Source organism: Paralichthys olivaceus, chromosome 10, assembly GCF_024713975.1.
Source record: "Paralichthys olivaceus isolate ysfri-2021 chromosome 10, ASM2471397v2, whole genome shotgun sequence".
NCBI classification, from domain to species: Eukaryota; Metazoa; Chordata; class Actinopteri; order Pleuronectiformes; family Paralichthyidae; genus Paralichthys; species Paralichthys olivaceus.
This window is the reverse complement of record NC_091102.1, coordinates 8,373,735-8,396,829: the sequence shown is the minus strand read 5'-3', so window position 1 is coordinate 8,396,829 and position 23,095 is coordinate 8,373,735. Positions and strand designations below refer to the sequence as shown.

At 40.0% G+C, this 23,095-nt stretch overlaps 1 protein-coding gene across 5 annotated transcripts in view; it reads left to right on the top strand.

The window, feature by feature from the left end:
- myo16 (myosin XVI) overlaps positions 1-23,095 on the top strand; it is a 93,855-nt gene that overhangs the window by 23,574 nt on the left and 47,186 nt on the right. For all 5 annotated transcript variants that reach the window (XR_011244331.1, XM_069533054.1, XM_069533056.1 and 2 more), the window contains exons 3-11: positions 7,213-7,283; positions 7,674-7,817; positions 14,088-14,196; positions 16,309-16,433; positions 16,610-16,735; positions 19,143-19,218; positions 21,266-21,416; positions 21,584-21,734; positions 21,931-22,041. Coding sequence is in view for 4 of the 5 variants with exons in the window: in XM_069533054.1 (XP_069389155.1) it covers positions 7,213-7,283; positions 7,674-7,817; positions 14,088-14,196; positions 16,309-16,433; positions 16,610-16,735; positions 19,143-19,218; positions 21,266-21,416; positions 21,584-21,734; positions 21,931-22,041 (1,064 nt within the window). In the remaining variant the exon portion in view is untranslated. The remainder of the gene's footprint in view (positions 1-7,212; positions 7,284-7,673; positions 7,818-14,087; positions 14,197-16,308; positions 16,434-16,609; positions 16,736-19,142; positions 19,219-21,265; positions 21,417-21,583; positions 21,735-21,930; positions 22,042-23,095) is intronic.

Below are 23,095 nucleotides of genomic sequence, written 5' to 3'. Positions count from 1 at the left end.
ACATTTCTGGTATCCCCTCACTACAGAAGCACATGTTACATCCAGAGCATATGGGTTAATATGTTGAATGAGAGAAAAAAGAAGTTGCATTGACATTGCCAGAGTAATCGAGTCGTTTTGCCTAGAGAGCAGACTGCAACAGAAATATTATGAATCAATTGGCCAATACTTACTCCCTCATATTTACATCAGGCTGGGCCCATATTAGTTGGGCTCCAGACTTAACTTGATTAGTTTTCTGTGGACCCCCAGATAGTGATGATTAATGAAAAATGTGATTATTGCTTTTTAACTACTAAGTGTATAAAAGATAAATAGAAATAAAAAAAAGAGCCAAACAAGACTCAAAAGAAAATATAGGTTGGAATCGAAGCACAAAAAATTAAAACAGAGAGACAACAAGACTGGGTTAAACGATTATCATGTTCTAATTAAAGACAGTTTTTAGGAAGCTGGCTTAAGGATTAGTGTCATAGATAGTGCAGAAACTCATTCTGCTGACACTGCAGGGACCACATACACACACACACACACACACACACACACACACACACAGAATCACAAAGGATTTATTTTCTTATCAGTTGTCCTCTACAGGAAATGATGAAACAATGAGATTGCGTGAATCAGGGTGAAGAAAAGAGGAGTTGGGTGAACACAGGGAATAAAAAAAACTGGACATAACACGAAATTGAAAAAGAGAAAGGAATATATTAGGTGAAGGTGAAAGAATAGTAATAATACACTACCTTTAGGTAGATAATAGCACACCATACCTCATCTTGCATCTTTATCACTATCTGTCATATGCAAACATCTGGCTCACTTGGGTTTTGACATTTGGTGAAATTGCTTTTCCCAAACCAATATCATAACTTCATCAAAGCCAAACACCATGGAAAGGCAGCAGCTGTTGTCCTTGTAGCTGCGAAACCTACAACCAATTTACAACAGAATATTGATTTACATCTGACATCTTGGTGTCAGCTGTTTGTACTAAGATGATCATTCCTGGTAAAAAACAAAATGTTAGAAACATGAGTTGTAAACGATTAAGTCTTGGGTGAGGTGAGCAAACAGGTGAGCAGCAAGTAGGTACATTTAAGATTAGAATTTACAATGGAGATGTTTTTCTCAAGATCATTTTAAGATACACAACTGGCTCCGGAGAGTCAACATCTTTGGAGCTTTGGATGGAGGCTGTGAAAAACATTTTGGGTAACCAGAGAAAGACTCCTACTCTCTGAGATTAAGTTAAAGTTTATTTAGATTCCAAAATATCTGAAAAAAAACCCAGAAGATGCAGTAATACACATCCATCATCCAATTAATGTTTTTGTTACTTAAACCAAAGGATTACAAATTAAAAAAATATAGTTCTCTACATATAGATGAAGTCTTATAATTATATAAACAAGAACACAATTTGTTCCCCTAATTTTTTATTTACCACAGTCTGTGTGTTCTATATCATTCATATTACCCATAACCACTTTCAATTCTCCTCAATGGGGATGTCAAAACCAAGCCAGAAACATTTCTAGTGTTGATAGCACAGGTTTCTGCATTAATGGGCGAATTCTTTCCCCCTGTGCTTATACCATGTGAGCGTTCGGTGTATGTGTGTGCCAGCAAACCAAAACTAGTTTGTTCATGCATAATTTTATAATGTTTGAAATATTCTGAAAAGTGTAATCACTGTAAATGTTGTACAATTACTGTACATATGTATATGCATGCACAAAGAGTTGCCTGAATACCTACCTTCCATTATTGATCAGTGTGCATAGATCCTTCCCGCAGGCACTACACAGTCAGTGACTCACAGACTCCAATCAGAGAGAGTGAATTGAGCAGAGGTAACAGTAATAGCTTTAAGTCCCGAGTGGTGTTTTGGAGCATGGTTTTAGACACAGTTCATTAAATTGAATCATACAGTAGCTGAAAAAAATAAGAATGCTGTCTGCGCCACGCCGCATCACTTGTGTTGATGCAGAATCCAGATCAGTGCAGCAAAGCTTAATAAACAGACCAGTCGATTCTCTGCAATTTTAAACAGGTCTTTTCCAGTGGAATCTAGCCCCTAAATACCTCTTGAATTATATGAATTGTACAACGTGGTGGCACTGCTGCTCTCGTCCTTCTCAGTCCTCAGTATTGAACAGAGATTGATGTTTTATGATGATTTAGATCAATTTCATTTATCTCAAAAACAAAGACATGTCCGTGCAGTTTAATAATAAATACATTTAACTGTATCTTTCTCTTTTTTCTTTAGTAGAGAATCACATTTTTAATTGTGATGGATGTGCTGGACTGCAGCTGAAGTTGAAAATCAATGTACCACCCAGAGAAGTAGTGCTGTAGTAGCAAACTGCAGACATTAAGTTGCATGTCTCATAATAATCAGTCAGCCTGGCATCACCACATCTCATCGACCCAACATTCAGGTGTCTCGTTCAGTTCACATGTCTCACTGTTAAAACTAGCCACTGAGAATATATAAATATATAAATATATAAATATATATATATATATATATATACACACACACATATGAGTAATTCTCCTCAGATGGTGAAGCAGACAGAGACAAGGACAGAAGGAGGAATAGATGAATGTGGATGTTAGTGGAATACATTGCTATTTTTTTTTTTGCAGTAGACTATGCTGGGACTTAAAGCTCATGTCAAACACCTGTCATATTTTTGACAGAACGGGGTCTAGGCCCTCAGAGGTGGTTAAAAGAAGGACGTTGGGATTTCACTGGAATCCAATTTTAAAAAACGTACAACCTTCAGCAGGGATCTCTTTTTATGTCAACTGCATCATCAGGCAGCATATTGAAAGTTTTCACTGGCAGTGGCGTTAAACTAGGCGCCTGATATTAAACCTTTGGTTCACTCAATGAATCATCATGTTGCTGGGGGTTCAGGCTTACAGGTTATTATAAAGCCATTTTCAGTCATGAGTTTCCCTTTTGCATATGAAGAATGCAGCAGGAGAGTGTGCAGGTCAGACGCGTTCATAAAAACAGGAACAACTTCCTTTCATTAGCTTTTTTGTTCGAGTTTTGAATCCACCCTGTTTGAGAAACCGGTCTGTATCAGACATTTTGTTCTCACATACAGCCCCTGGATCAATATATTCTGTGCACTCATTACCTTACAGAGGGTTTCCACTGTATTTTTTCTTTGTTCATTCATTTAAATTAACATAAAAACTAAGAGGAAAGACAAGTGTTGAGATAGACACTTATTTCGTAAATATCACCAGCCCATAAACTGATTAAAACACATTCACTTGTTTTGAATCCCTGTTGTGTTTCTCTCCACTGCTCACAAACAAGCAATTGCACTTTCGTAGTCAATCTGTGCTTGATTTACTGAGATTTCACAAGTACTAATTTGCAAATAATGGGAAGCAAAGACAGGACTTAATTATCGTATTAGTATATTTATTGTCTTTATCATGAGGCTATTTACACAATGATGAGATTAAAACAGAAAACCAATATCATAGAGGTTGCATATTATTCATTTGAAATGCTTGGCTTGAAATGTGAAATGCATTTACACCCTGAGGTATTTCCTGTAAATGTATGGCATTGTCGTATCGACTTTTAACACCTGAAATACATTAAATCATCTTGTCACTGAATAAGTAGACTGGAGATTCCCGATCCATCCCATAGAAATCATCATAAGATAATCTGCATTTAGAGTTAAACATTATTGGAAAACCGTACAATTTTCTTTTCATCAAGATTGAAACAGGAAAAATGTCAGAGCTTATTTCAGAAACATGGGGCAGTGAGGTGAGACCGTCCCTCTTGTGTCCATGACTGCGTGATAAGGACAGACGAGACAGAGGCATTTATAACGCTGAGGGATTTGAACAGAATCTCATATGGGGCTGCCAAGGAATGATGCTTTACACTGGGGAGAGTATGTGTAGTTGCTAGATGAAGAGAATTGGCAATTCGTCTGTAAGTGGCATATTATAGAAGCTGCATTACAGGGATATTATCAAATGCATGGAATATCAAGGGCCAGTAAGATAAAGAAGAGCAGAATCGAAAAGACAGTGACGAAAAGTGCATTCTTGTCCCATATCTAAAGAACATGCTCGTTTAGCGTGTGCGCCATATCTACTGCAAGCAGTTCAAGTTCAAATATGAATTATCTTGTTGTCATTTGCACGACTTGCTGTTTCGCTAAATCTTTGCACCTTATTTAGGATTTCCCCACATCCTCTCTGGTTCTGCCTCTTCTACTCTTTATACCAGTTCTTAGCTGGTTGTCATGGTAACTCCACATATGTGTCAAACAGCTGTTTTGTAATTTTCCACAAAATGACAGCCGACTTTACCTCATGCCCACTCTCCATGTCCCTACCATCGACCTTACGATGGCGGAACAAGCTCACGTATGCAAACGAACACACACGCGACCGAAGCTTGAGATCAGCATATAATCAAACACAAACTGACATAAAGATTTCCCATAAAGAAAAAACGACTGCAGTTGCTGTGGGACAAACACATTTGTTCGTCTGTGCCTGTGTAAATCATTCTGGACATAAATCTTTATGATGACCAGGGTTGCGTTTCCCTTTCAGCTAAATTACAGCACAGATAGATGTGGTCATTCTTCTCCTCACCTCAATGATCTGAACACTCTCATCAACAAATGTCAATGTTTTTCCTGTGTGCTATTCACATAATATGACTGTCTCTAATTCACCACTGAATGAAATGAATGTGCACGGCTGGAAATAAACCTGGATTACTAAATGCTTAAAGTCAAGATAACCGTTTTTATCCATTCTGATGCTGACTTGATTTATGGCTTTGGTATAATCCCTCTAACCAATACATCAATTGGATTTACTGAAAGCAGATTCACGCTAAGAAGAGATCACCTAAATAAAAGTAGTTTACCTGATATTTCTGCTACACTTACATCCAAAGCAAATACTAAATGGATGAATAGGCTTACAGTGGTTGGTCCTGATTAATCTGCCCATGGTACAACAGTAGTATTGATTCCTGTTGTCCATACTGCCATGCTGCTTTTTTTTTGCAGTCTGAGGGTCAATATATAGCTCTTGACCTTTTGCCCCTATTTAGATACAGTCATTAACATGCCATAAAACTCAGGTTAGTTCTTCGATCAAAGACTAAGGCTGTCTCTAATAGTTTGGCAGTTTTACAGTCAAAGTCCTCACCGCTGGCAATTACCAAACTTCAAATCGTATTTGTTTCTGTGGCTCATGTTCCACCCCTCCACGAAATGTTATGGAGATCAGTTCAGTAATTTATGTGTAATCCCTGCTAATAGGAAGACAAGCAATTGGCAATGAAAATATCCTGAGTGGAGGTAATGAGCAGCCCTGTGAGATACCGTCTGGTAGACAAGAGGGCAAGAGCATCCTCTATTCCCTAGCAACTACTTAAGCATTATATGTGCATTAATTGTTGGTTTACAGTCCTGAGCCCCTACAGTGTGCTGAGGAGTCTGGAGATAATTGTGCTGATTGAATCCTAATGTTGGTCAGTTTCTCAACAACCATTTAAAGACTATTAAGCACTGAAGGCCATTAGAGGACTGGAAAGACGTCTGTGTACAGTGTATGTTGGGCCTGTCTGATTTAGGAACATGCACAGAACTTCTAAAATGGTTAAAGGATTATTCGACTGAGAGAAAATGAACAGATCAATGTCTAGAATGTTTTTAGTAATTTCTGAAATTGTCTTCTTTATGTCTTCTTTAATGTGAAAATCCATGAATTGTTATATCTCTTGAAAAATATATCCTTACATTTGAAAAACTTAAACCCTTTTAAAAAAAATGTCTTTCTCGATATTTTAGTGTGCTGTTAAATGACTAAATGATGAGACAAACATCAATTACATGCTTAATTTATTATTTACTGTTGTGTATAGACATGTGAGGAGTAGGAGTGTCAATGCATGTGTGACCATTTGTACATTAGCCACGTTCTGAGCTTCTGAAATATAAATCGTATCCATATGCATTTCTATAGTGCTGTTGTGCTGTTTCAACAAAAAAATAATATTAAAAGGTCAGGTCTTTTGCTTAGCTGCTGTATAACTGATAAGTTTGACCCTGGTGTTCCTAGTAAATTAAATCATGCTCATGAGTATGCGCTCATGAAGCAGAGAGTTTGGATGTTGACCTGTGGGGAGAGGTCAGTTTATCATCTGAAGCCTGTTAATGAAGGTTAGAGTCATAAATAGAGACGCAAAGAGGGGAGATTTGAATATATACTAGTGCCTGAAGCAATAATGTGATTTTGTTATATTTAATTAGTTAGTATTGTGATGTGTTATGCCTGTGTGTGTGTCTGTGTGTGTGGTTATTTAAGCATATCTGTCTAGATAATAACCCTTTCAGTGAAATTACCTCATGTGGGTCATCAACAGTGTTTGTTAATCAGAAAATATCACTGTGGTCATTAACATGGTTACTATCTTCAGATCCATTGGGTAAGAACTCGAGTGTGTCTCTAGTTGGATAGCGTGACATTTAAATTTTTTACTGTACATGGTCAAACAAGGTTTAGTCTGTATGAATGTGGCGCTGTTATTGAAATCGCATATATCTACACCATAGCACTACACCTCCCTCCCTTTGTCCATCCCACTCTATTTATCTGTCGAACACTCCAGTGCACTCACTTCCTCCTTCTCCAGCTGGGCCCTGTTTTATTTTTCATACATGTTGAATTAGAAAATCTGTCTGTGGTTTGGTATAATCACTGTGATCTTGTTTTGTCTACTACTCTGTGTTTTCTTCAGTAGATCTGTGTCAGTGTGTGAGTGGCTCACAGGGTGTGATGTGAATCTGTGTAACCCAGAGGGTTTGTGACCTGCTGCTGAAACAAGGAGCTAACACACAACCACACACACACACACACACACACACACACACACACACACACACACACACACACACACACACACACACACACACACACACACAGCCTCCTTAACACTGAGCTGCACTGATGCATCAAGGACATTTAAAGGACACTCAACATATATTGGTTTTGACAGGGAGTGTCACAGATCAGTATGTGTGCTGTATATGCTTGTCTGTATGTGTCTGTTTTTCATGGCCTAAGTGTCATGTCTGTGCTCACGTACAGCAGGTGTTAACATACATCTGTATGTTTAATGTTTTGCAGTGTTGCGTCTCCTAAAGGAAGGAGCAGACCCCAGCATTCCCATTTCCTCTGGGGGATCCTTGCTGCACTTGGTAAGATACTACTGATCAGATAATGATCACTGAATGTTAGAAAGTCTTGTACATATGCCAAAAAAGAAGATGCACATTACTTTGCGCTGAGAGTGTGTTGACATTATGCTGCAAATAACTGAGAAAGATCAGGAAGAGAAAGGTTGTCATTCTTTCTCACACAGCGGTATACCAATAATCATTCTTTCTGCCTTTATTTTGTAAATGTGTGCACTCAAGGCACCCCTGTACCAATACAAGAATGTAATAATTCAATTTCTGCACATTATATATTCCACATTTGTTATTATGCATTGGACCACTCATGTGTAATGTTTATTGTTCGCAATGCATCAGAAAATTGACATTTCTGCAAACTAATAGGAAATCTACTGTCCTTGCACTTTGCAGTGTGCTCGCCATGACAATGTCTTCGCGGCAGAGCTTCTGATTGAGCGAGGTCTGAATGTCAACCTGCAGGACGAGGACCTGTGGACAGCCCTGCATGTAGCGTGTGTGTGTGACCATGCGGACGTCGTGCTACTGCTACTGCTGGTGAGAAACACATGCACACATGGGCATCCAGTATTTTGGGGTGGCTAATTTATACCACACACTCAAGGCGTGAATGTACTTTTTGGATGTGGTTAGTATAATTTTCCTGTTGATCCTTGCAATCCCAAGCGTGTTCAGATTAGTGTTTTGGAATGGCTTGGCATGCAAACTTTATATTTTGAATTAGCTTTGAACCAGGGGCTCTATTCACATTAGTCATCCATAATTTTCTGTCCAAGTGGAGCATATTCCATTGATGAGGGGTTTTGGATTACCAAAGGTCTAAAATGCGACTTTGCGTTTCTCTTACAAACCCAGTTGAATCACTGAAAATGACAGTACTTAGAAATTCGGTATTAGCATGATATCAAAGAGGGAGCCCATTCTGTGGAGAATGTTTTGACAAGAGCTGCGGTTTTACTGATTAGGTCCATAACGAGAGCTTGGCCAGCTGCAGGGGAGGGTATGCACATCTAGCCCAATCGCTCTGTGGGCTGGGTCCACTCTGCTGGTGTTGATTAGACCTAGGGAGGGCTGACTGCAGTCTGGAGCTTGGTTGAGGCCTTCACAGTCTGGTTCTGTTGATTGGGTCCTGGGCGACTGCAGGGCAGGAAAGAGATGTTCCTGTGAGGAATGGATGTTTGAAGAGCTGCCAGGCAAAGGATGTGCAGAGTGAATCTGTCAGCTTGTGCTGGATACGTGACTGTTGGATTCATGTACTGTGTGCATCTAGAGTTTGCAAAATTTCCTCCAAGCAAACATTCATGCAGGCTGCAGCTTGTAGAGCAGGGTGTGATACAGATATTCCAAATGCAATTTATGCAGTGAACTAGGGCTGGGCGATATGACCTCAAATTAATATCACGATTATTTCAAACTTTTACCTTGATTGCGATTATTTTATAATCTACATCATCGTTGTTTTTGATTGAGAGCAGACCATTAAGATAGAAAACTTCAAGTGTCTTTAATTTCTAGAATGATGCCTTGTTTTTTTCCTTCAAGTAAGATATTTTCTTTTTTCTGGTACAATCAGCTGGGACGATGGTTTCTGAAAGGAGAGCCCAAGGCTCTATTTGTCTGCCAGGGTAAAAATAGCTTCAGTCAAGACTCATTTTGGATAGAGATGCAATGGTTCTTTTCTTCTATTCATTCATTTTGACAGCCATCTCCACCACAGACCCCACCAATGCCCAGTAATTCTGTTCTGTTCTCAAGCTGCTCCCTTATCAGAGATGTAAGTGTGAGATCTTCCCTCTAAATACACAGTAACAGGTTTACGCTTTAATGAGAAGTGGAACAGTGGTCTCACAAGAGAAGCTTGAGTGGCAGCCTTATCTTTGATTGGCACAGGAAGGAATAGCCCTGCAAATATATACTAATCTATTATGTCCTACTCCACCATCTCTTTCTCCATTTCCCCCTCCCTCGCTCTCTGCGTCACTGTCCTTGATTTCCTGTCTCCAGTTTTTACTCAGAGAAGCAGAGTGGTTTTCTGCTGACAGAGATGTTACCAGGCTCATCTTGTGGGGAAAGTAGAGGGGATGGTGAGAAGTCTGGGTGCATTGTTGTGCTGTGTCCGGATTGGCAGTACTGTTAATTCTCTTATCTCCTGCCTCCAAACAGCAGGAGAGTGAGTAAGCCATTTCTAAACACTCTCATTCCCAGTCCGTTTCCAAACCCATTCCTAAACCTGTTCCTAGCTCAAGCTGTGGTTAATATTCATCATTGCGACTCTGGCAGGATTAACTGGGGGAGCAGATACACAGTGGCTTGTCACTTATAGCAAATAGCTACATGACAGGATGTGTAGTCTTAGTAAACAATTACACAAAAAGCTTACACTCCTGGTGTTTAATATTTGGGCATGAAAACAGTGTGGTGGAAATTTATCTCGAGATGTGAAATAAAGAGTTTCTCAGACCGGAGTTGTCTTAAGGTCATTTAATAGAAAGCTCTGCAGAGGGTTTCACAGTCAGCATGACTGCTCAAAGTGGAATAACCCTGAATAGGGAAAGAAGAAGGTTTTATACAGTCAGGTAAACAGGAAACATAAGAGACAACTGTTTCTGAGTAATAGCATAAAAACTGAAGCCACCTGTAGTCTGGTTAACACAGGAAGCTGTCTACTCTTACTTCTGCATGGAAGAAGAAGTTTGCTACTGCACAGATCAGGGTCAAAAAGTTGATCATCATCATCAAGAAATGACATGAACTCTGAGGTTACATCTGCCAAGTGCATAGCAACAGTCAGGGCATTTGATAGTTAAGGGTAAAAAAGTAAAAGGTGTCTGTCTAGTTTCGAGTCGTCCGTCTACAGTTCCTCTTATGTGAGCAGAATTGTGTTTCTATATGAGTTATTGTTGAACACAGCACACGAGCATTGATCAGACACAGGAAAGAGTTCAAGCAAAGTTCATATGCGAGTTTTCCATTACAACAGTGAGTGATTGTTAAAAAAAACCACTCCATTTCCAGTATTTAATACATGCATCAGAATGCCTTCATAGAGGTTCATGATCTCCATCTGTTATATCTGAAATGGCCCTCTATTTAAACCACGGCCCAGACTTATCAAATCATATTGTTTGTAGTGGCTCAATTATTTCTTCCCAATTTGATTTCTTGTAAAATCCAAAAAAGAATGTGGTGAGTGATTAGGATGAATTACGGACTTGCCCTCATTTTGCATCAGTATTTGCCAGAGTGAGTTTTTGACACAGTGTTGAATATGTGGACTCTCTGGGAACATCCTTTAAATTTTTAACCACTACTGCACTTCAACTATTTAATAACTGATGGTTGTCTTCCCTCTTTTTCTCTGACATGTCGTAGCTCCACAGGAGATACTGACTTCTAACTTGTGCAGCAGAATATATACCTATGTAGTCATGTGATGCACAGGAAAGTATTATTTCTCATTGTAAAGTTCACAACCCGTCGGGGTTTGTAGTTGCAGAATTGACCTACTTTCCGTGCTTGTAAATTATGAGTTTAAAAGTTCTGAACTCTGAGTCGTTTGAAGTCAAACGATTAACAGCAAGCCCCTGGCAGCACTGAACTCCACTTCATCCCAGTGGATTTTTTTTTTATCTGCTGATAATGTAACCCTGGCTCCTTAAAACATGATAATGGTTAATCAAGCGACTGTTACACACACGTAGCATTTAATTAAAATAATTTATGGCTCAAAATATTTTAAGGAAACTTTTTTTTTTAATTTGGACAGACATATACAACCACTGTGCTATTTCTTTCTGTACAAACTATTACATACTGTGTGTTTTTTTACCAAGCAGAACAGCAAGAATTACAAAACAAAAAGAAAATAGTCTGGGATTAACAACATGACCAGACACCATTAATATCCTCTAAAGAAAAAAAAAAAAAATGAATCCTATATATAAGTATCGTATTCAATACAAACAACATTGACTTGTATAAACACAAACAGGGAATATGAAACCAATTCAGAAAAAAGACAAAATCAACAACCACCAAATACACACTCACCAGAAAGAAAAAAAAAAGGGAAATGCAAGTATTGTAGACAGACTTCTGATATTTAAGTTGATGAAAATGTTAAAAGAATTGTACTTAATCTGTTGAAACAATATGAATACATTGCCCCGTATCAGTGTCTGTAAAATAGGCAATGTACAACAAAAAATTCAGGTTAATTTAAATTTTAAAGAAGTGTGATGATGATAGTTTGTTAGAGAATGATATGGGGTACACACACACACACACACACACACACACACACACACACACGTCACACATGATTGCAGAAAGATAAATTAACTGAGATATAACAGATACACAGGAGTATCTTTGAAAAAAGTGTGTGGGGACTCTGTGTTGGGTACATGTCCACTGCGCCATGACGGTGTCCACCTCAGCAGTAACTGCCTCTGGGACTGCTTTCCGCACACAGCTTGTTGTTTTTATTGATTCTGTGGCAGTCACTGCGTATAACAATTGCCATTATGAACCACGGGCAGCACGGTGTTAACAGATTTCCATCTCTGGGACGTCCACAGTGGATCCATCATATTGTGGCTAGGAGTGCGTCTGGGTCAGAAGTCAACTTGTTAATCCCCTTGTATCCTGGATGGCTGGCAGCCAGCACTAACTCGTTTATATTTGTCGTCACTTATCACGTGAGCGCACATTCATGATTTATGTCTCCTGATCAATTGCCTACACATCATATCATGCTTACCTCACCGTAATAAATGCGTGTCTGTTAGTGGTGGAGCTTTGTTTGGCACACGAGGAACTCTTGAATGAATTATTTCCATAGTCACAGTTTTCTGTTATTGTCAGATTGTATTTAACAAGGCTCAGGAGAGCAAGCATAACATTTCTACATTTATTTAGCACATTTTCACAGTGGATTGTTATGTTCAACAGTGTCACTTGAGGATAATGACATCTATTTCTATCAGGCAAAATTACATCCCAGGGTGGAATGCAAAATTAGACTGTATTCACAGTTTTTACAAAACAATTCTCACTGCAGTAAATACGTTTTGAGTTCGTCCAGCTGGTTCTTGTGCAGCTGGGAGTGAAAGTGGTCAGTGGTGAGAGTGACAGAGCAGGATGTATGTTTCAGTCAGCTGATAACTTTATCCAGCCAGACTTCTATTGACTTTGACTGGACCTGGAAGTGAATCATCTGGGTTGACACACATGCACACACATGCACACACCGTTCAGCAGATGCACCCTGAGAGGAGCCTTCAGGATTATGAGGAGGTTGATTAGGGGGTAAAGCACAAATCAAAAGTGCATAAATGGTGGCTTCAAATTTGGCACGAGTTGTATAGGGAGGTTTCAAGGTTGGAGTGTGTGTTTTTTTATGTGTGTGTGTGGATGTGGTGATAGACAGAGGGGGTATAATGTTATGCTGCCTTTCTCCGACTCACTCATCACCTCTCCTATTGCTCCTCAAGCCGTGCTCCACATTGCGATAAGGTCTTCAGTTTCTTCATGAATATTCACAAAGCAGCTGCAGATAGTTCTTAATGTTAATTAATTCTCTTTGTTAACCCCTAATAAACCCTCATAAGTGAGGGGAAAATGGCTCTAGACGACGCAGATGGGTGCACAATGAAACTGCAAACCTCAACAGAAAAGAGTCTCTGATAACTCAAAATGACAGCATTGTCTGCTGCCTTTATCACGCTGTAATTGCTTGGCATTTCTTGGCTATAAAACACTTCCTCTGAATATGTGCAAAACATATTGCGGAAGTGGAAAACAAAATCCAGTTGCCTGTATCAGACAGCGTAGGGTTGCTTTGTGGTTTTGCAGCTCAGTGTCCTTGTGGTTTTGCTGATTGGTTTTTCGAGCACTGAGGTTAACCACTTTCGTGTTGATCCCTCAGCTGGCTCCCTCCTGGCATTTTAACCCATTTTCCTTCCATTTTTCACTTTCCCTACCACTTCGCTCTCTGGCTGCCTAAGGACTCGGCCATAAATCTCTTTGCCGCACTGCAACTGGGTCATTGGAATTCTATTAGCTGTAAATATTCAATAAGGATCCTCACTTAGAGTCTTCTGTCCCTTTTATCAGACTTGGTCCATCTACGATCGTTACCCTGGCTTGTTTTTTATGGTTTAGTCAAACAACAAGATGCGATTTACAGCTGGATACTGACAATTGCCACTTTAAAGGATGTAGATTACTTTTAGTGCCTGATGATAAAAATGAGTAGCACACGATAAAGTCCACATCAGTAACTGAGGTAGATTTTGCATGGCTTGTACACAATTCTGCTCTACGGTTAAAGCTGTGCAAGAAATAATAACTGCAGTAGAGTTCCCCCACAGCGAAGCAATCAATCATAACCATATTGTGACCAATGACTGCGCTGTAGACAGAGTTACAGTCATTAAAGGACCTCAAGGGAAGGTCCCCTGTTATCTCATACTATAATTGAAGACTGCTTTGGCAGAGTCCTTGTTGAGGAAACACACATTAATCTTGTCCCATGCACACATGCGGTCCCCTCCGATGATCCCAGGTAATGGTAACCAGCGCCCTTGCTCTTCACTGCCCCCCTCCAGGCAGTTATTTAATGAGTTCTTTAATTCAATGTATTGTCTGTTAATGTCTCCATGGTTCTGCTCAGAGATGCGTCTCTGGAAAGCCAAGATAATTGTTTCCACTTTATCATTGATTCAAGTCTGATGAATGGACCAAGCTAAAACTCAGTTTGCGTGTGTCTTCTCTGCTTTTGTTTTTCTGCCCTGCGTCTGGAAGGCTGGAGTGAACGTTATGCTGCAGGACGTCAACGGAAACATTCCTCTGGACTACGCATCCGAGGGAACAGAGAGCAGCTATATCCTCAGAAAACACCTGGAGGAAAATGGTAAAGTTCACTACACATCTTATTAAATGTGAAAGATTTATCGAGCGCTCTTCAACGGTGGATCTCGGCCAAGTTTACAAGTCAGGTTACAGGTCAAAATCTCCTATCGGCATCACTTTAGTTAGCGTTGGTTTATTTTGAAGACTAAATGTTTGAAAATGAAAAGAAAAGGAGGTTTGAGTTTGCTGGAACTCATCATCTTTGCTTAAGGCAAACAGCTACATTAGCCACTACTAGCTTAGACATAAACATACATGCAAATTCTTGGAAATCAGTGGTTTTTATTTCATATTTGTTTGGAAAAAGATACAAAATAATGACTTTATGAACTCAATGTTACTATGCCGTTGGAGTGCAGTGGAAAATGGAGTACTATTAAGTACTCATTTGTGGTACATTGACATTCTTGTGCTCTTTTGAATGTTATTTTGCCCCTATCAAAGAGAGAGAAATCAATGTAATGAGAAAAAGTAAATCTTTTTTATTGCCTACGCTTAACAAGTACTGAAAATGTGATTTCTGCAGTTATAATGAAGGTGTTTCGTGTGTACATGTAAAAGTGAAGTACACCCACAAACCTAATGATGGTGGATTGCAAACAGGGCACTTGCCTCCCACAGAGAAGGGAGAAGGTCAGTGTGGGAGCTGCAAATAACAGAGTTAAAGGCAGAGGAGAGTTAGAGACACACAGAGACAAAAGTGTTAGAGGCACAGACATAGAATGACAGAGGGAGAGCTGGGAAATGTGTCGGAGAAATATAGAGAGACAAGCAGAAAGGAGGAAACTGGAATCATGCTGACAAAGCAAGACAGAAACAGATATAGACAATGATGGAGGGTCTTCCCTCATCCATCTGTCATTGGCCACACATGCGGCTTCACAGGATCACATGACAAATACGAGCATTGGACTACAGACGGCTCACTCATCAAAGATTAGACCACCCAACACACACACACACACACACACACACACACACACACACACACATACCTCTAAACACACTCTCTAATGCTAACCTAATATTTTTTTTTAAGACTTTTCTCTGCTTCAGTGAGCCAGTCCTTGTCGTGATATCTATCCTCCTACCTACCTTCAGCTTTCTTGATACCACACCTCCAGTGCGCTGGGCTCTGTCACCATGAAGCACACTCTTACTCACACAGGCTCTGTTGCTATAGCAACTTGGTTGCATGCTCTCTATCCCCATCAAATTTGTGTGGTTGTGGGAAAGACATGCTGTCCATGTGTCTCTACATCAGGGATAGAGGAGGTGAAAGAGAAATTGTTTTTCCCTCTCAGTGCTCTTGCTACTTTGCTTGTGTTTCATGTAATACTGGATTCTTACATGTATTGGTACTTAAGAGAATAACTATTCTCATGTATCGAATACGTGCAAACCTTGAGGCACTTGTGTTTACAAAGATAAACTTATTGATTAGTTGATACAACCACTATATTTGGAAAAGTCTCATTAGTTAATGGCCAAGAGCTTTAAATATGGATTGATTGATAATCAATTCCACAGTATTAATGTGACTATGGGGCAGTGCATAGCTCTGGATTGAGATGCCCTGTTTAAAATATGTCGGCCCCCAAGACAAGCTACAGTGGCCTTTACAGGTTGGGGCTCTGTTTGAGTTTAGGATGACCTTCTGATTTTTATTCAAGTGTCATCAGATCCATGGCCTCGCACCTCATGGGCCTGGCCTTGGTATTTGCATGACAGGGTTTCCTGTTCAACATCAGTTTCTGCTGTACTGACACTGCACTACTTCTGTTGAATCGGAGGAATCCTTGTTCTTCAATGTAACTTATTCTTGTAAAAGTCATTTCACTAGTCAGTCCTCAGAATTGTTTAAAGGGGGGTGAACAATTTGGGAATGTTTTTGCTTTCTTTTTGCTGTTTCTTTGCCCCAAGCCAAGAGACACTTTGGCCCATTAAAGAGCCACTTGTTATATTTAGGACAGATTAAATGAATAGTTAATTAGTGAGCTTTCACGGTATTGTCTAAATTTGTGTCTATTTGCAAACTGTCCAACTTTTGTTTTATGTGTAACATCTAATAGCATATTGAAGCATTAGCATGCAAACTGTTTGTCTTTCATAGGTGTGGATATGTCCTCTATGCATGCCATGAAGACACAGAGACCCAGCACCATGCTGTCTGATGTTAGACAGCTTGTAGCCACAGGCGTTAGCCTCAGCCAGCCTAACGATGACGGGGTCACTCTGGTGAGTAAGGTCTCATGTATTCCTCAGTTGACCTTGTTTGTCTCTGTCGCCTTCTGTCTTCTGTTTGTTCTATTTTTTAACTCTTTATGGCCAGATGCAACATATGCATATATCACCAATTAAGGATGGGTGTCTGCTTACATTTCCTTCCAAATTTGATCTCTCTCTCTCTGCAGCTCCACATAGCATGTGCCAGTGGTTACAGAGAGGTGGTGTCTGTGCTGCTGGGGAGTAGAGCAGACCCTCATCCTGCTGACGACAACTTTTGGACCCCTCTTCACCTGGCTGCTAAATATGGACAGGTACATCACAGCTCAGAATGTGTTTGGCATTAATGAAGCATAGTCCCCTCATTTCAACTAATCTAGCTGTATTGATCCAATGTGATTGCAGTCATTAATTAAATAATGAGAAAATTATTGATGGATTGCTCCTCAGAGCAACTTGCCTCCAGATATCCTGCACACACTCTGATAAACTGCTCTTTTTGGACCTATTGATCTGAAATAGTCAAACTGTTGGCACACACCAGCACTGCATATTCATTTGTTACAACATTTTAGATGAGCAATTTAATGGTCTCTCTTAGAGGGAAGGAGATTGATTTCCAGATGGGGGGGAGGTGAGTTGTTGGAGCGATGGGAGCTGGTGGTTTGGAAGAGGTCCAACTATGAGGGAAGGGAAGTGATCACGTTCAGATCTTGCTGACCCAACTGGATATTTAATTACATTTCTGGGCTGTGTGCTTGGCTGCAGAGAGAAGGAATTTATTTATTTGGTATTTAGAGACACTCGACTCCTTTGGTTCACATTTTAAAAATGATTTCTTCCCTTCTGTTACCTGTCACAGCCTTTCTCTGTTTCATTCATACAAATTTGTTTTCTTTCCTTTTTTTTTTTACACACAATCACTTCATCCAGTTAGAAGTTGATCAGTATAACAAATCCTATAGACAGCACTCCGCTTAATAACTTCCTCATGGCTCCTTGCTTGCTTTTCAGATGTTGTACCTATGCAATCTCTCTATATATGTGTGTGACTGACTGTGTGTGCGTCTGTTGTTGTGTGTGAGTGTCTATAATATGTAAGTGCATCTGACTTAAGAGTGGCAGTTTAGAGGATTGTAGAATCGATTAAGTTTCCCTTGCAGTGCTAAATCACCACAGCCATCGACTCTTTACTGGTGCCAGTGCTTTGCCTCCTGCATATCAACTACTCCATGAGTCCTCGTAACACTCACCTCTTGCCACCCTTCCCATATAAACATTCTGACAATGACACGTCACTTACACAGGATATTAGGGGTTCGAGATATGTACATGTATTTAGCCAAGTAAATCACTGGCACCACCAATTAAAATGTTTTTGCTGCTATGAGGCAGAAGCAAACTGTTGTCTGGCTACTGGCACACTAGCGGCTATGTTAAACCCCCTTCTGCAGCATGGCACATGTACACTGACCCTTTAAGAAGATGTATGACCCTATTACTGCAGCTAATTAAGCTTCCCTGCTTGGTCTCGAGATAAGTTAGACCCCGGCTCTTGGCTTCCCTTGTTTGAGTTAGCGGTTTTCAAGATGTGGTCTCCTGAGGAGAGAGTTTTTAAATAGTCCTGTGTTGGATTTTCAAACAGAAATGACCGGGTGTTCAAATAAAGCACTTCAGGGATCAGATTAATTCAGTCTTTTAAAGAGTGAAGGTACACATGGAAGCTGTGGCAATAAAGCAACCACAAGATTATTATAACATATTCTAAAGCATTTTAATGTTAATCCCAGGATTAATTTTCACATCTGACAAATATTGTAGAAGAAAATTCAGTTCCTTACCAAAACAGACCTAATAAGCTTCGGTTACTTTGGTCAGGTAAGGTCACTTTGACCCCAGTGATCCCTGTGTTGTGATGACCTTTTCTTGGTACCCTGGTAAACTTTGACTCATTGAAGAGTTCAGATCTTGTGGTGCTACTGACGTGTTGTCAGTATTTATAGGGTGTGAGTGCAGCTGACAGGGTTTGTGGGCAGTAGAGATGCTGTAGACTCAAGAGTAAACAGCTGTCGGCATGGGTCAGCCAGTCTGCTGAATGTGCGTCAAGCTCTGCTGTGGTACAAGGAAGCTCTGCTACTTCTTGAACTGTTTGAACTGGGACATAGTTCTGGGGAATAAAACAGTATCAATTATTATCGCAATATAATTTTTATCAATGGCAATATAACTAAAGTCAATATAGGTAGGGTTAGGGGTTAGAAGCAGATTAGAGCAGAAGTCAGAATGTAGCCTGTGTGAACAATAGAAGACAGGGGTGACAGCCATCACATGTCACTGTGTGCAGAAATGAGGCTGGATGACTACAGGGGTCTTCCACTGTGATGTTCGATGGAAGATGGGCCCATTATTAAAGGATCTCCTTAGTCTGGGGCAACACTTGTATAGACCTGTCATGTCTGTCATACACTGTATATGTCCTCTGCTTAGTGTGGGATTCTATGTCAGGTTGACAGTCTGTCTTACACCAATATATCTACATCTGCACTGTAGCAACAAATACAGGTTTAACCATCTAAACTCCTCTGACCTTAAAAAGATATTCAAAAAAAAAAAAAAATTCTGCAGTTAACTGTTTTCAGTTTTTGGTTAATAGTGCCCTGGAAATGTTTGTTTTCTCGGATCTGAAAAAAATGGATGTGGGTGTTCTTCCAACTCTTACAGACAAGCATCGTTAGCCAGCTCCTGAGACATGGGGTGAACCCGACTCTGTTGAACTGCAACCAAGACAAGCCCTCAGGTAATACATTTACACATTCACACAAATATGCACATGCACATATACATACAAATATTGCAGCCGAAATGAGAGAGGTAATGAAGCAAAGATGCAGAAAAATGGATTTTGACTTGAGCTGAGCCTTTGCAAATGCATTTCCAAATAAATTAATTATCACTTTGATGATATAAAACATAAGCTCATACCCACACACACACATATGCACAGTGCACACAATGAATAAACTCCCTCATGATCAGTCTCTGATGAGCCTATCTGTGCACATCTGGTTTTAACTCCAAGAGAAAACTCATTTCTTAATGAAAGGAAACATTAACCCCTTACTCTTGTCTGTACACACGTGCAGTTACTAAATGTGGGGCTGGTGTGATTTATTTGCTAGTGGGCTAAAGGTAGCACATCGTATTGTGTAGTGTATTTCCTTTAATAATGAAAGCATAAAATCAGGGGAGGTCTAAATTAAGATAGTTTGCACCAATTCGTTTTGGTGGGAGATGCGTGTCTGATTAAGAGGTTCCTGTTTTGACTGGTAGACAACAGATATCAGGAAAGACATGAATAAATAATGATATCCAAATAGCAAAGTATATCTGTCATCTGGAAAACGATGTCCACTTCTGCAGTGATAATGTCTTTATAGCTCAGGGTGTTTTTTCTCCCTCTGTAAACTGTAAAGAAAAAGGGAAAATGGCAAGATTTCCACACATATTTTAATCACTCTGAAGGAATCTGGTGTGATTAAAATGTGAGTCCTAAGCTTTAAAACATGAGCTGAAGTCCAAATATTTTTCTGGAATTTTCGAACATAAATGGACGAGTTAGTTGCTCCCAACATTGTTCCAGACGCTTTCCTGTTGTTGTGAACACGTCTGACTCGGATAATTTCCTGTTGGTCCTTATATGTGAAAGGGGAACTCTAGAAAATTTCCAGACCCAATTTTCTAGACATGTTCCAGAGTTCGTGTCTGAAAATGGCTCTACAGATAAAATCAGAGAGTCAACATGTCGGCTTTTCCGCTGTAAGAGTTTAGTGTTTAGTTTTAACTAAAATTTCGAATTGGAGACTGTGAGTGGACTTGAAAAAGAATGATTCTGCTGCAGCCCCAAGGATGCATTTTAAAGATAAACACTGCAGTACACAGGGGACCTTTAAGTGTGAGTTGGAATCTCTATATGTAAGTTTTCTAAAAAGAACAATCTGCCCTCAGCTTCTCGGTGCAGTCCTCATTCTCTCTGGCGGTGTGATAGGGTAACATACTTTTATTTAATGTAATTACAATATTGTAGGAGTAAAAACTGTTGTGCCATGGTCTAATGATCTTGATCATTTTTTTCCTGATTGCCCTCCTTTTAATACATGGACCTAGCAGGGTAGAGATCCCCCTTGTATCAAGCCCTAACAAAACCAGGCCGCTGTAGGTTGTCATTGTAAATGTGTGTTAGTGATGAGATGTGTCATAGAGAGCAATCTGTCTATACTATCATAGCTGCCTCCCACCAGCTCCTCCAATGTCTTCATCACACTTCTCCGACTGCCTCACTCCAGCTTAATCAATAGTCCCATCCAGCATGAAGGCTTAGAAAAGATGCAAGACAAGCCCCCAGAGACTCACAACACCCCCCTTTCCACATGGAGCCACACACCCCTCTCTCAGCAGCCGCATGGCGAGAGAAAGACAAGGCAAGAGATGGGGGTCTGGGGGGTTGTCAGTCACCAGGAAATAAAAAGACAGGATGAAGCCATCCCCCTCCCTGGTGTCCTGTTAGACCTCATTACAGACAGGGAGGCTCTTTACCCCCCTTCCTCTTAAGCACAGATGGATTGATCAACAGTGGAATTCACTTATTGCACCAGCACTGGCTCATCCACACGGATTGTGAAAGAATGTTGACCGATGACAACAGAAAAGAAACATGTTCCTGGTTGTTTCACAGCAGAGTTTAATGCTCTTGTTTTAACAATATAATCACATTCTATATTATACAGGTCTTGTGTTTATTTCAAATTAAAATAATGGAATGATGAGCTGTGTTTTCCCATCTCCAGACATTGCTGCATCAGAGCTTATAGCTGACATGCTTCTAAAGGCAGAGGAGAGCTGGCTGCAGAGACTGAAGGACCCCTCTGCTCCTCTACCCCCCACAGACCAACGCTATGATGGCGGATCACATGACCTCACCACGCCTGTTAAGAACTTGTGGGTTAACAGTTTCATAGGCATAAGTGATGTTTTACGGTTACGACACAGATTGTAAATAATGTTTTTTCCCTTTTTCTCTCATTCACAACTTTGCCCCAAAACCTGCTTCCTGTCCTTCCACCTGCTGTTTTTTCCAAATCCTTGATTCTCCACCTCATATATAGGAACCCCTTGGGTCTCTCTATCTCTAAGCGGGACAGTCTGTTTGAGAAATGTGCCATGTTCAGAGAGGCAGGTGGAACACTGTGCGGACAGCAGTCCCAGGATAATTGCCTAGATGGCCCCTTTAGCTCTGGAGCCAGCAAACTGGAACAGGTACCTATTTTTGTTCAGCTCCTGCATCCCAATAAACAGTTAGATAACAACAACACTAATAAGCCAAAGCATCCAGGTTGGTTATACAAGCAAAAAGAAATTTCATATTTTGTTAAATTTGTGTTGTTAAATGGTTGTTTTTGTCAATTTATCATGGCATTGGTTCATTTTGATGTTTACATTCCATTTTCTTCAGGTCAAGCTGATGCCTCCGGCACCTAATGATGACTTGGCGTCCCTCAGTGAGCTGACTGACAGCAGCCTACTCTATGAGATGCAGAAGCGCTTTGGCAATGATCAAATTTATGTAAGACCCTACAGTCCTTCTCTCCTGTACTCTTTTTTTTTTAACATCTTACACATTTAATAGCTGAGCAATTTAAGAATGCACAAGATTAACGATGAAAGATTTTGCAGCCAGCAGGCAGCATGAGATTTTTTTCCATTGTGTCTAATTGTCCATTTCTCTGGAAAAATGGAATGAAAAACCTTTGATTCGTCACATTTCAGTGTAAGTTGTAGTTCTTCTGTCTCCGTGATAATGTAGACACAAATGCAATTCATGTGAAAGTTGGCAATAGCCATGACAAGAGTCGGCCAGTGGCAGCAGTGAAGAAAGGAGCAAGTGTCTGAGAAACAGTTCAGGTGATAAATGTTCAAATGATAAAGCCATAGAGCCTTTTGAGTAATATTTTCATATAAATCAGATTCTACTGATACCAAGATTTTATTCCCATCCCTAGTCTGCACATCAGGTTGTATTCATGAGCAGATGCATGCACTCACATTCATACACACTTACAAATAGAAGCTCATACTTAGACTGGTGGCAATTGCAAAATCATTTAAATTTTAAAGATAAATCAATACTGATATTCAGGAGTAACATACCTTCAGCTAAAACGATTGGCCCTTTTTATATTGCTGGCATTTTCTGCTTCCCTTTAAAACTGTAGTCTGGCCCATAATTTTCCACTGGGACTGAGACTCCATAGAGACTGGAACCAGATCAATATGGAGCTATCCGGTGAGCTCTTTCCTTTGTGAACAGGCAGTAATAGACTCTTATTACAGAAACCCAGATGGGCGACAGACATACGGGTTAGCCACAGCAGGGGACACAAACAAAGGAAGGACATTAAAAGAAGGAAGAGTGGTGCATGAAAAAAAGAGAAATAACCAGAGTTCAGCACAGTTTTATTTATTTATATTGAGTTATATCCATTTAGAAGAAGTGGTGAAAAGAAAGAAGAGTTGTAATGGGTGCAGCTGCAATGGGTTTATAGGTGGACACCTGATCTGACTATGTATAATCCCTTGGTCCTGCAAGTGGACAGGACAAAGTAATGCATAACACTCCA